The 14397-nt window shown below is 53.1% G+C and overlaps 1 protein-coding gene across 1 annotated transcript; it reads right to left on the reverse strand.

Annotated features, from left to right (window-relative positions):
* Positions 1–223: 223 nt before the first annotated feature.
* CORC01_07695 (HECT-domain-containing protein) lies at positions 224–12895 on the reverse strand (the record flags this gene model as incomplete). Its single annotated transcript, XM_022619330.1, has 8 exons — positions 224–318; positions 374–718; positions 780–4526; positions 4589–4750; positions 4803–4865; positions 4919–5464; positions 5518–12781; positions 12848–12895. 8 exons carry the CDS (start codon positions 12893–12895, stop codon positions 224–226), a joined length of 12270 nt encoding a protein of 4089 aa, XP_022474242.1.
* Between the last annotated feature and the right edge of the window lie 1502 nt (positions 12896–14397).

Raw genomic sequence — 14397 nt, forward strand, 5'->3', positions numbered from 1 at the left:
ATCTGAAAACCGAAAGAGGATGAACGCGAGCAGACCTGACCTGATCCTTTCTGGGCCAAGGCCAAGAGAGTTGCCATATGTACACGTGGTTCGGCATCTATTCACGATGCCCGCCCACTCGAAAGTCACGCGTGTCACCACACTCCAATGTCCTGTGTCGCCTACCATCCCTAATGCAAATGCTGACGTGATCGCAAAACTGTCTATCTTTGCTCGCTCCCTCCTATGCAAAGCCGAAGTAGTCGCTTCCTGCTGTGATGGCCTTCATGAGTTGTTGGCGAAGCATTTCGTAGTTCTCGTATTCAGGGAGATCAAGTTCTGAAACATTTGATTAGCGCACGCATTTCGGATTCGATTCTAGAGGACAACGTACGATTGAAGCAAGTGTGGGAACTGGGGAGGCGCTCCTTGTTGCCATAGTCTCGGTGGATGTTGAAGCGGTTGATACCATTCATACCCTCGAGCTCCTTGAATCCATTAAGAGGCACCTTACTGGTTCCAGTCACGAACTGCAACAGCTTGGCCCGCTCTTCCTTGTCAAATGAACGGATCGCTCGCCAGAACCACTGAATCTGAGGCGACGACGGAGTATAGTTGTGGTACTCGGTATTACTCTTCCAGTCGTCGACATCAATGTCGGGCAAGCCCGAGATGAGGAGTTCCAACTCCTGCTCGTTGAAAATGGAGATGAGATCCGCAGGAATGATATCGTGGAATCCTAGAAAATCAGTTAGCAAAGTGCCTTCTCTCACCAGTCTTGCTCGAATCATCTGATTTACCCTTCAAGAAGTGTTCCATCTGTTCCTTAACCGACGACAGCAGCTTGTGCTCCACCACCAACCTCACGTAATCATGCTTGTTCTCTTCGGTGACGGCAATATCGCGGCCGCCAGTGCAAAGGTCAACGGTCCGGGTCACACCAAACTCATCGTCCTCCACCGAAAACGTCTCCGTGATGATATCCGTAATGTCATTGTCGAGCATCCAAACCAGTGACTTGTAGTAATCCGGGTCAAATGATTCCATATCCTTGACGGAGACCGACTTGCCAAGGATGCGCTTGTATACAGCGCGGCTGAAGTAACAGTCGAGCACTCGACCCTCATACAGGGCCTTTCCGATGATGCGGCCAATGAACTTGAAGAACATGAGATGCTCGTCATTGATTCCACTCAACTTGTTGGGGTGGAATGTGGTACGGTCGGACGAGACTGGAATGAAAAGGGCGTAGTTGGCATCGAACATTTGCCTGGATAAGACCTGGAACCATTCGCGGGTTACACCTCCGGCGTCGACACCCTCCTCGTTGTGGAAGCGAATGTTGAGCTTGCCATACTTCATCTCGTCGCCGGTCTTGAAGTAAAGCGACTTGAAGGAGTCATGGAAAACGTGTTCGCGTCGTACCGAGAGCTGCAATGCCGGGAATGACGGCCTCTGATTGTTGCTGGAACGGCTGTGAACACTGCGGTTGAAGTAGTTGCGCTTGTTGTCGAACTCGAGAACCTTTGGATTCTTGACCAGAAGCGAAAAGGTTCCGGACATGAGCTTGGGGCTGTTGCGGACCAGCTCATTTAGGATTCGGCGATGCTCCTCGGTGAAAGTGAAGAAAAGGCCGGCCATGCGATTCTCTGGGGGCGGGCTTGACAGCAGCATCTCCTTGCTTGTCTGATTCTGAGTTTGCGAATCATCGTTCATAGCGGTATTCTTGCAGACAACCATGAGCGATTCTATCAGCGGCAGAAGGATCGTAGCCACATTGACCATGTTCTCTCGCTCGCGAATAGCGCTGAGACAGGCGCTCAGTTTCTCCCACATCATAGAAAAAGTCGAATTGTGGTACAGTGAAGTAACTAGATCCTGCTTTTCGTTGATGCTAGTCTCGGCATCTTCATCCGCCTTGTCATTCTTCTTCTTGTTGTCGAATAAGTGGTCGAGTGCAGTGAGAACACGGAGAAGCTTGTTCTGCTCAGAAGCGCCAGGCGAAAACTTGGCAAGCGCAACACCTTGAATCTCAGTTCCGGATGTAGCCTTCTCAATATGAGGAAGCAGCTCGTCGAGGTCGGCGACAATATTCTCACTCAACACACGAGCTTGGCGAACCAATTCTTGTCCGAATGTTGCCTTAGCGCCAGGAATGGCAGACAGATTCTTGATGGCTGAGATGGTGTTTTGGAACGTCTTGGAGCTACATTCTCGAGCAACGAATATCTTGACCACAAGGGTAAGATTGTGTGGCGGGATGATCGGAACCTGCATTTGGCGGGGTGTTTTTTGGTTTGTACTCGACTTGTCGTTGGCCTTGGAATTCTCCGACTGGCCGCGTGTTTCGGCACTGTCACCTCTGGGCTCTTTGACTTCGACGTTGGCGCCAGTATCGACAGTGGTATCCTCAGCAGCTGGATTACTCGCGGGTTGAGCGGCTGTAGTTGATGCTTCCTCAGCTTCCGCTGCACTTTCCGCTGTCTTCTTTTTTGCCTCCCGAGCAGCCTTGTCTAGAGCTTCGCGACGGCGTCGTTCCATGGTTGCCAATGGCACAGTGATCTTGTTCAGCAAATCGGCGAGGTAAGCCATGACCACTGAGCTCTCCATTACCAAATCTCTGTCGAGGAGAGTGAGGAGCGAGTTGATTGCATACTTGTGGGCCTTGGAGTCCTTGGCCTTGCCCTTGCGGCTGAGTGTACGCTTGAGTGACGACCCGACCGCCTCGTGTTCCGTCAGGAAGAGCATCGGAATATGAGGATTCTTGGTGGATAGATCTTGCAGCAGATCCAAGCACTGGTGGACGACCATGAGCGGTGATATCTCCGAGTTGGACTGCTGTTGCACAGTGGTGCTCAGCGACGTCAGAGTTCGCTTAAGGTTCTGAGGGGTCTTGGGGTCCACGTCCTTGTCCTTGGGCTTCTTAGCCTTCACAGATAGTTGGCTGAAGCTACGCTCCACGGCGTCCATATCTGTGCTTCCTTCCTGTAAAATCAAAAGAATGGTACTGATGACCTCTAGCCGATTTTGACGGTTTTCACAGACGTCGGCCAGAACGCTGAAGAGGTAGTTGCGGATCGAGCCGATCTGAGAAATGAACATGAGACGCAACAGAGTGGCAACTCCTGGCTTGTCTAGCATCTGCACCACCGTCCGCCGCTGTACCTTATTCTCATTGTTTTCTCCAGATTCGGCAGGCGGAGCGCCTGGTCGACGGGCAACAACGGGAGGGCTTCTGCCCGTGACAGCAGGGTGAGCGCTGTGTTGCTGGGCGAGCAGACGGGCCTGAGCGGCCATTTCAGGAGGCAGATGATCCATAATGTCCTCGCCTTGATCCATGAGAACTTGTTGTCGCAATTCAGGAGGGAATGTCAACAGGATGCTAGCCGGATCCATGTCCACTGCGATCTGGTCTTGGCCAGCAGTTGTCGCCTGGCGGCGCTGCTCGTCTCTCTCTCGTCGGCGCGCATCCTGACGTTCTTGCTGGACGATTTCTAGTCGCAGGTCCTCCGGCAGGGCGTCGAGGAACTCTTGGAAGACTTCGCCTTGTTCCCCGGTGGCAGCTTCCTCCCGGGCCTGTGATCTCCTGGTGCTGACCGTTTGTGCGATGACTTCTTCTCTGAACTCTTCCGGTAGAGCCGCCAAATAATCAGGGTCAATGCCGAGTTCCGTGACGTCCACTTCCTCGCCGCGGATGGTTGTCATGACGCGACTGGCGTCATCTGCCGCGTCGTTGTCGGCCGAGGGCACAGAAGACTCCTGTGTCTCGACCCCTTCCATGGCCTGAGAGCCAGTGACGTCTGGGTGATTTCCTTGAGCAGATACCATGTTCCGCTCCCCGGCGGCAGCGGCGGCTTCAGCAGCGGCACGCTCATGTTCTTCACGCTCCTCTGCCTCTTTCTTTTCGCGAGCGGCCTTCTCCTCGGCCTCCTTGGCTTCCTTGATCCGTCGAGTTTCTTCCTCGAACTTTTTGCGCTCCTCCTCTCGGACCTTGCGTCTCTCCTCTTCTTCGGCCTTGAGCTTCTTCTCGAACTCCATTGCGGGAGGGACCAGCTTCGATAGGAGAATGTTGATGAGCTTCTGGGCTTTTTCGATGAAGTGAGCCCCTCCGAAGACCATTCGAGCTTCTTCTTGGTAACGCTCGAATGTTGACTCGGGAGTGAAGGCGACGGCTTGTTGAGGTTCGTGATACGTCGTCTCACGACGGTTGTCTGCCCGAGATTCGCGAGGGGCAACATGATACTCCCGGACTTCGCCGCGTCCATTTTGAGTAATTGACAAGTGGACGGCAGATTGACCATGTCGCATGACTGGAAGAGATGCGACGAGATCGTTGAGAATAGCAATTGGGCTGTTAGACAAATGCTGTGCACCCGGACCAAAGATTTCGGGAGGCAGACGCAAGCCAATCATACCAGAACCTGACGCAGGGCGGGGCGATGCTTCACGGCCCTGGCCGTTTCGGCGCAGGAGAGGGTTGACACCGTCGTCGGCATTGCTAGGCACCGCATTCGGTCTGTGGCGAGGAGAAAAGTAGCTTCGGAAGTCTACAGGACTAGTCAGTCGGCCGTTCTGCTAATAGATTGCGGTAATGGAAAGAAGAACATACCGCCCAGAGGATCGCGGCCACCGCCAACCATGAAACCGGGAGGAAAAGGGCTGCGGTGTCCATGGCGGTGGCGATGAGCGTGTTGAGGTTGGCCTCCGAATGGCTCGACGACCAAGGTATCCCAACCAAGGGCGGATGGGAGGGTTGGAGGCGGGTGGTCATCTAGAAGAGGGGTCAGTGATCATGACGTCCGAAAGAAGCGACGATTGCTTACGGGGGTAGTCCTCGTCATAGATGAGCTCGTCTTCTTCCATGTCTTCATCGTCATCTTCGTCATCTACACTCGTGTCAGCAGCATCCAGGAGAACCACCTTCCTTGTCTGAACCTACCCTCTTCATCGCGACCATCATCGATGTAGTGATCTCCAAGGTCATCCATGTCGTCGCCCTCGTAGTCTTCGGGATCCATGACTGCTCGAGCTAAATTGTCGATAATGTCTCCAGACTCCATGCCGTGCATGTGAGCCTCTTCGAGGTCTTGGGCTTCCGCCTCGTAGTCAATGTCTTCTTCGTCTTCGTCGTCTTCTTCCTCAGATTCGCTCTCCCAGTCTGAGGCGCCGTCATCCTCAAGAGGATTGCCGTCTTCATCGACGATTTCTTCCACAACGTCGATATGCTCGTCCATTTCCTCCATGTCGTCGGAATCCATGTCATCATCCTCGCTTTCGTCGTCATCCTCGTCCATGTCGTCATCTTCATCTCCCATGATGACCTCAACGACACCAGGATCACCATGAAGGCCCTCAATGTGCCCCATCTCACCCAATTCTTCGTCTTCGTCACTGACGCCATCTTCGCCATCATCAGACACGTCCTCGTCGCCATAATCAAGCTCATCGCCATAGTCATCGTCATACATCTCTTCATCATCGTCTTCTACACCCTAGTTAGCAATAGCATACAAGTCAAATGTGGCGCACAAAACATACCGTCCTCATCGTCAGACTCGTCATCGCTTCCGCGAGGCTCGAGCATGCCGAGAGTAGAGTTACGATAGAGATCCGGCGTTTCTTCGCGGTCGTCATCCATGTCAGACATTGACGATGTTGAGATGATGTCGTCCTCGGCATTCTCGGGAAGAGATGTCGAAGGAAGGACATGAGAGCGGCTCAATTCCTTGGCGGTATCTGTCAGAACGCGCAGAACTCTGAGAACATACTTAATGGCCCTCTTGACACCGGCATGGCTCAGGTCAACCTCGGCGATAGAGGAAGTCAACTTGTCAAGGTAGCCTTTCTCGTACATCATCCTACGCAATTGTGCTTGCGATCGTCCTTGTGGAGAGTCGAGTGCGCGTTGAGATGTTGTTTCTTTGTCCTTCTCGCCGATGACGTGGTTCATCAACTCAGCGAGACACTGCATCTTCAGATAGCGAGTGTCAACAGGTTCTTCGGGTGTGACAGCACGCTCATAGGCTTTCAGAATAGTATCCAAGACAAATTTACGAACAAAGAGCAGATCGGGCTCATCGTCATATTCGAAACGGTCTCGGCTCTTGTCGATGACCCTCTCACCTGTCTTGGCTACGAGCGCAACGAGAACCTGTTGAGCTTGGGCGGAAGTCGCAGCTTTCTTCTTCGACAAAATGCTGTCTCCGTTGTCGCTAAGGTTGCCTTGGCACAGAAGATCGTGGATGAGATAGTTGAGTACATTCGGTCGACGCTTGACAGGTGTGTTCGTTTGCATAGAAGCGCCTCGCTTGAAGTTGATGAACTCCACCTTGGTCTGGTTGTAACTCTGGAGGAGCTCTGCAAGGCAATTGAGCAAGAAGCATCGGTAGATGAAATGTGGATGCTCCTCGGCCCTGAAGACTGGCTTCGTGGACTTCTTATCCTTGTCCTTGTCCTTACTGTCGGTTGCATCCTGATTGTCTGGAGTTGCCTCTTTGGAAGCGCTCTCTGTGGGAGTGCTTCCTGATGGCACGGTGCTCTTAGTGTCCTTCGTGACTTGCAAAGGCTCATTGTCATCGACTTCTCTGTAGTTGAGCAGTTCGCACAAGAGGAAGTGAATGATGCCATGCGGATTCTCGACTACCGGCCGTTTTAACTCGATCACCGGCTTAGGCGCGTCTGCCATCTCCTTATCGTCTGTTTCTGTTGATCGCTTGACATCGTGAATCGACAAGTCCTCAGTAGCCTGCACAGCCGGCTCGACGCTCGCCTCCTCGTCAGAAGCTTTAGTCTGAGACTCGGACTCGGGCTCCTTGAGTGCTAACTGTTGAGCACGACTACTACCCTCGCTTCCAGGAGTCCAACGAGACAGCTTGGTCATCTCATTGGTAATCTCGACGAACAGGTCCGGGGAGCGAAGAGCCAGAGGTGCCATGTTACGCAAGTATGTGCTGAGATCCAGGTTTCTCTGAGTTCGTTGGGGATTGTCAAACAGGCTACGAACCTCAGCTCGCATGATCTGCTTCAGTGTCTCCTCGTCTTCAACAATATGTCTCAAAATAGACATGATGCTGCCTGTAGTCTTGCTTTCTTTCAATCGTGCTGCACCGACGCCAGCAAGCTGTCTGACCATGGCAAACAGCTTTCCAAGGTTCTTCCTCTCTCCAACCTTTTGCGCGATGGCAGGTTTGCGTGTCAAGATGACGATAACACGAAGGACCGAGGTTGCGAGTGTCTCCTCTTTCCCAAGAACAGGAAGTAGATTTAGGATTGCATCCAGAAGCTTGTCCCGCTCTTCATCAGACACAATTCGGTTGCGTTGAGGAAGCACAGCTGGAACGGCAGTTTCGTTGTCGTTGGTTGGAGGTTTCCATTGCGCTTCCAAGGGCTGCTCATCGTATGATAGCAAAAGCTCGACGATCAACAGAATGTACGGAATCCACGGAGGAAGCTCTTCATTTGAAGTTGACGACCCCTTCAACTTGAGGAAAGATATGTACTCATCCACCTTCTCTCTCAGAATGTCGATATTGCATTTGAAGAAACTCTTCTCTTGCATGAGGAGGGCAAGAAGGTGAGCATAAGCAGCAATGCTGGTTCCATTCGGCTTGGAATCGCTGTCATCGAATGAAAGGGAGGTCAATGCATTTGCCAGAGTTGCACCGACCTCCTCCCGAGCCTCGTCATTTGGCTGACGGAATACCATGGCGCTGATAAGCTCCGACAGCTCGATGGCCGAGTGAGGATGGGCCCTCACGACGTCGAGAGACCTATCGATGAGGTTGTCTCGCAGTTTTGATCGTTCCTCATCTAGGATTTCCTTGCTTGTCGCCTGAGTTTCGGCGCTAGCACGGGCCTGTTCTTCGGTGACAGCTGCTGGTGTAGTGGTATTGGTCCTCACTTGAACTTCGTCAGCTACGGTAGGACGTACGTCACTGTTGCCATTCCACGCAACAGACGCCCTGTCTCCCAAGTCGCCAAGTACAGCATCACCAAGTAGACGGTCTAGCTCTGGGGAAGCGAATTCCGGTACCACGTCGACTGCCATAGCATCGGCATCAACGGGTGCCGCAGGTACCGGTACCGTACTCTCTGGCTGACTGGGAGCGTTGATTGGCTCAGGTCTATCAGGATTGTAAGCATCTTCGGAGGGTACCGGATTGCGTTGGCCTGCTTTGCCAGCCTTGTGAAGACGGCTGTACTCGGTTGCCGACGGTTGGTTCCCGTTGGCTCTGAAGACAGCCTCGCGAGCCAGCTCCACGTCCGCCCCGTCTTCTTCAAGTTGACCGAGCAAAGGGTTCTGAGACTGCCAGTTGAATAAGACTTTCGATTTCTTAAACAGTTCGACAGCTGGTGTGTTTCGAGATGGTTCTTGGTCACCCGCAGATATGATCTTGAGGATTTCAATCACCTTGGCCACTGCCTCGGGTCGCAACTTCTCGATCAACGTAGACTCCCAAGTTTCACGAATCACCGGCAAAACAGCCATTCGCACTTCCACCACAATCTGGTGAGATATCGGGGTGTCCGGGCGTCTCTCGGTTGAACGAGGCAGAAGGCCAAATTGCGCCGTCGAGTCAGAGATATTCTTACCGTTGACGAGAGCAGCAAAAAACTCAAAGATTTTCCCGAGACCAAAAGATGCAACTCTGGCACTAGCAGTAGCGCCAGCATCTGAATCTCCGGTATCCTTGCAGATCTCCGCCGAGAACCGCTGCACCATGGTGGTGAGGACTTTGAAACCACCCTGCTCCATGAAGGCGGCAAGCACAGGTACAACAACCTGAACAGATGGACGCTCTCCGGATGCTCGAGTATTGTCCATCAGCATCTCCGTTAATGTGTGAAGCATGATGATCCAGTAGTGGTACTCCTTAGCTGTCGGTTCAGCGAGATCGACTGAAGGAGCCAACTGCGCCAGAATCGTGCCTGACAACTCCTTAGCAATGTCAACGTGCTTCGGACGGGAGTATGCGTCGCGTTCACGTCTTGGGAATAACGCTTTGCCAAGCTGCTGGAAGAAGGGGAAAGTGGAGGGAACCATGGAGTGGAGGAGAATGCGAAGGGTCTCGTAGTTGCGGTACCGAGATGTCGCTTGTTCTTGTTTAGTCGGTGCCTTGTGATGAGTGCCAGAGGCCGCAGCCGGAACAGCGCCGGACGCAGCGTCTGAAGGCTCAGCCAGTGCTGGCACTATCTCATTCTCGCTCTCGCCAATAGTTTGATTTCCAGCAGCACCACCGAAAGAGACCATAACGTCACTTCCAGGAGCTGGCCGCTTAGCCCACCAGTGTTGAGGCAGAACATTGTGCTCAGCGCCCTCTTCTGCCAGCACAGCCTTCAGGAGCGGCCCCAGCGACTTGACCAGGTTGATATAGTAATCGAAGACATTGATCGGATACAGCTGAACTGAGTTGGAGCGCGGCGAAGACGTGAAACATTCATACAATGTCTTGATCAGCGACTGAGCAGTAAGCAGTGCCTTGACCATCTTGTTGCCATTGAAAATGCGTTCTTGCGCCGAAGCGGTAAGACTGCGGACTTCGTCAAGGGTCATCCTGCCGTCGGGAGCAAGAAAAGGGGCAAAGTAGGGCGCATCCGCTTTGTACTCGGCCAACGGCTTGAGTGCATCCACAGAAGCTTGTGCACGCTTGAGTAGGGAGGGTAAACCGAGAACCGGAGACTGCTCGACAAGCTGAGATATGACCAGGTGCAGAGTCCGGGATGCATGCGAGTCGCAAAAGTCGTGCGGCAGACTAGGCAGTTCTGCAACGTCCAGCAATAGCTCAATCCCTCCATGGTTAATAAAGTAAGCTTTCAGCGTATTGTTGTTGAAATAAGCAGAGAGGAAGCTTGACAAGGCATAAACGTAAGGCGTAATCTCATCGTAAGCTGTTGCAGACGAAGACGACTCCTCAATACCCGGCGCTCCTTTCTGCGCCGAAGCCTCGGTGGCATCTGACATCTCGACGTCGGCGTTGTCGCTTCTCTCCTTTGCTTTGACTTCCGTAGCGGAATTAGCGGAGGGGTGCAACACTTGATCCTTGTACCTCTCATCAGCTGAAGGAGGGTTTTGTGAACCGTCGCTGAGGAGCAGTTTCGCTCCCCACCCAGCGGTCTTGGCCTTGTATATACCGAAGGACCTCACCCGAGCAACCATATCGATGACAGCATTTGAGATTGGACGCCTCAGGTTGGGATGATGGCGGGCGAGTTCATCAAAGCTAGCACCGACATTGCTAGCGAGGTGGGGATCGGTTTCCATGGTGTTGACATGGGCTGGGCTCTCGAAAATTTCGAGAAACGACTCAAGCGCGCGAGAAGAGGCCACCATCTTCATTCCAGCATTATTCAGGCAGATCGAATTGAGCACTTGTGGGACGACGTTGATGGCGTCGGACGTTGCCAGGATGCCCTGAGCCAACGGGCGACGATCATGCGATGAACCTATCTCTTCCTCGGGGGGTGGGTGAGGTCGAGTATCAGCCTCAATTTGAATGGAAGCATCCGAGGGATCAGGGCTGCTTTCGTCATCGTCGTCACGGTCTCTGTTATCCCCATCCCTGCTGTTCTCGCCGTTATTCTGACCGCGGTCAACCGTGTGTGTCGTTTGTTCCTCGGCATACTGTGGAGGCGGAATCGTAGGCTGAGAGGTGACTGGATGGCCAGTAATGGCTTCTAAGTAAGTGACGATGATGCCAGACTCTGAAATGGCGGCGAAACTCGTGGGGTCGTTGTTGATAAAGTCACTAAGCACCGTGACTGTATTCGTCCACAAGACGGACCCATAGCGTTTCGTATTCTGCATGATCTCTCTCAGGCTGCCCAACAGCTCGGATTTGTCAACGAGATTGCGGAGAAGCCGATCAGTATTGCCGCCATAGGTGTAAGAGTTTGTCATCATGTGATGGACGAACTTGAGGACCCATTTCAGGGTCTGCTGTTGATTGTAGGGAATCTGGTAATCGACAACCTGACAATAGTGTTCAGGTCTGTTTCCCTGTCCAGTTTCCACCAGCTGCTTCGAGTCGACCACTGTCGTGACAAGGAGGTCGGAGATAGCGTCAAGGCCGGATCCGCTGAAGAATGACTGAAACGCATTCTGATAAGTCCAAATCAGTCCGTCGAGGAAGGCCAGAATCATGGATTGATTGCGTTGAGCAACATCGGACCTAATCTTGAGAATCTCCACCAATATATCCATCAGTCCGGCCGTCACCATCTCGGCCCCAATCCGGGTGGACATGGCCAGATGAGTCGTCAAAGAGAAAAGGCGGGTACGCCACTGATCGACTTCTGTGGTATGGATTCCGCGGTCGGGTTCACTGGTCTTCATCCCTGCTACAGCCTTCCGGATCACGTAAAGGAGAATTCCGTGGTTGACATTCGCATTCAGGGCAGACAAAACATCTTGGTATCTTGCGGCGTAGTTTGAGATGACCTCGAGGAGGGCGAGGACGATGGACTGCAGCCAAAGTGGCACTTGAATGGAACCATCAGCAGGTGGGTGAATGAGTTCCGCCAGTTGATAAGCCAATTGGTAGCGTCGGGTTTCATCGTTGTCGTGACGCAGAACTTTGTCGACGAAAGTCGTCTCTGGATGGATATACGCCAGATTCGTGATGGCGAGGAGACGGACGGCAAGTGCTTGCTGCCTGGATTCCGCACCGTCTAGGAGGGCCTTGGCTACTCTCAGACGGTTTAGAACCTCATACTTGGCTGAGGCCGGCATATCCGCAGGACATCGTGCAAGAAGCTCGTAGATGGATGTGGAGGCAACGACTGATTGCGGCAAATCAAAGATTCTCTGACTTGGGTTGGCCTGGTCATTGGAGACGAGAGGGCTTCGTGTACTCAAAGGCGACGTCTCGTCAACGCCAGCCTGACGAGCAGATCTTGGAGTGTTGTGCTGAGAGCCGGCTGTCGTACTCCGTCTTAGAGGGGTTGGTGTAGAAGGCATGTTCGAACCAACGCGATCAGAAGCCATCGAGACGGGGTGATCCTTTGCAGCAGAGACCACGGTGTAAGTGATCTTGATGTCTCCCCAGCCGTTCCAACGCCCTTTATCTGGTGTAAGAACAGCACCCAAATCATTGGCAAACATGATTGCGGCGTTCTTGTGGCTTGACGCCAGGCCCTTCTCCTTGCCCTTGACGCTGGACGTGGGCGTGGCAGTAGCCACTGATTCTGAAAGACTGACAATAGGAGTCTTGGCGAAGGGAAGAGCGAGGCTGTTCACGCGATCAAGGTCGATCTGGTAGTGATTACCCAGAAGTGCAGTGCTCACTGTGCGGGAGGCACTTCCTATTCTTTTCACTGAAGCTTGATAACGCTGTGCCAACTCGGCGCTGACCTGCAGAGTAGCCAGAAGAACCGACAGAACTGTAGTGTTGAGCAGCTTGTTCAGGACCATGCTACTAGAATAGATGCTTCGGTTGCCGCAGTGCTCCAGGAGAGTGCGGGTGAATTTGAGGACAGCCTCAATGAGCTGCTTGTCTCCATCTGCATCGTAGCCCAACTTGGCAAGGCCGTCATTGTCCCACGTCTGATCACCGTATGAATCGGTCTTGGGGCCTTGATTGAGGAGCAAATCACGTCCGAAATCGCGGTTCTGAGGGCCCTGTTCCAAATTATAGATGGTGCAAAAACAGTCCAAGATGGTGTCGAATCGGTTGAGGAGAGGGATCCAGTGGTACAAATCACCTCTGGGGAAAGGCCATCGTGTCGGGAATTTGGATAGGTGGTCTGGAAGGAGAGGCAAGGGTGTCGAGCATGCTGACGTGACGAAGTCCTTGAGCCATAGAGACTGATAATAGTTAGGGACGCTGACATGATGTGTAGAAGAAGGGGAGCACGCAGGCAAATGACTTACCAGAGTCTCAGCATGCTTGGGCTGCATCTGCTTCGTTATCTTCCCCATCGTGGGCGAGCGCGGCAGGGCCGCAGGTTCATATGTGCAGCCTTGCTAGCTAGCCCGCGTCGGATAATAAAGGTCTAGATGGCGCTGCAGGGTATCTCGTAGGCGTTGGCGCAAACGGAACGGACGCGTCGCAGAAGAGGGTATCCTTTGAGGGTAGTGTACAGTCGAGTAGAGTAAAAGGGTTGGCGGTCTGTTGCGTGCTAAAAAGTCTAAAGAAAGCGACCAGTCGATGACGGGAAAGCTTGGGTTAGAAAGGCACAGAATGTGCGAGGCCGGGTGCAGGTCGTCCTCGCAGGCTGCTGTGACAATAGCTATGCCAAGCGATGGTTGTTCGGACCGTCGTGTCGAAAGTGCGTGTCGCTCAGAGTCAGGTTCGTAGATTCCTCACGAGTAGCAGGCGGCGATATCAAGCCGTCGATCGCAACGAGTGTCGGGTGTTGAAGGTGAGGTGGAAGGTGGAGGGCGGGATGGGATGTTGGAGAGTGAGGTGGAAAAAGAAGTTGCAGATGTCAAATCGGCGAGGAAAGGTAGGTGCGGTTACAGTGGGCCCTTTGCGTAATAGCAAGGTAGGTAGAGGTAGCTCCTGCTTGCCTGCTTGCCAGCTTGCCAGGCAAAGAAAGTGCCCTCACTTTTTGGTTGTAGGCTATGGACGAGTGGTCTGTCGACTTGCGGGCGGTCAGACAAGGTGGGAAGAGGCGGACACTTGCCGGGCTTGGTATTCTCGCACTGTTCTTTTCGCGAATTAGTCAACCATCAATACAGTGTTGATATATCGGGGAGACTGTGACCACGGTGCCTGTCCACCTACCTTACGGCGGGAGGATAGCGGGGAGGTGAGTGCACGGTTCAACTTACATGTTGTTGGCGGGACCCAATGTGGAGGCGGCATCACCTTTGTTGACGGTACGTACCGCGCCGCAAGGCGACCAGATGTGCTAATGAGTGGCCAGCACTCAATCTTCCACTCGGTTCTGGAAACGGTTTTCTACCTTTGCTTCACATAGTACCTCAGGTATCTAGCACTTTGGTCGGTACCCTGAGGTATAATTGGATCATGAAGACATCATGCGGAGGTATCCTCTTTTTTTCTCTTGTTGACACTACCTATCTATTCAAATATCCAAAATTCTTCCGACCCTTACCCCTTTTTTTTTTTTTTTTCATCCTTTTGAAACTTTTCATATGGCAAACAACCACCCTTTTCCTCCCCTATGTCCAACAAACCGCCCACCCCCCCCCCCCCCCCCCCCCACCCCCCCCCCCCCCCCCCCCCCCACCCCCCAGCCCCCGTGGTAGCTAGTGTTCGGGCTGAGCGCGTGTCGTCTCCTTGGTGCTTCGCTCAGCCCACACGCACCACCACGCCCCGTCCGCCCACGTGACCAGCGGCGAGCCGAGGGAATTGCGTGTGGTCGGGCGTTACTCTGTTTCTGTCTTGGGTACGCTTCGAGCACGATGGGTTTCTGCTGTCACCGTCAACTAAAATTGCGGAGATAGAGGTTTTT

This window comes from Colletotrichum orchidophilum, assembly GCF_001831195.1.
Source record: "Colletotrichum orchidophilum strain IMI 309357 chromosome Unknown Scaffold_62.1, whole genome shotgun sequence".
Classification (NCBI taxonomy): domain Eukaryota; kingdom Fungi; phylum Ascomycota; class Sordariomycetes; order Glomerellales; family Glomerellaceae; genus Colletotrichum; species Colletotrichum orchidophilum.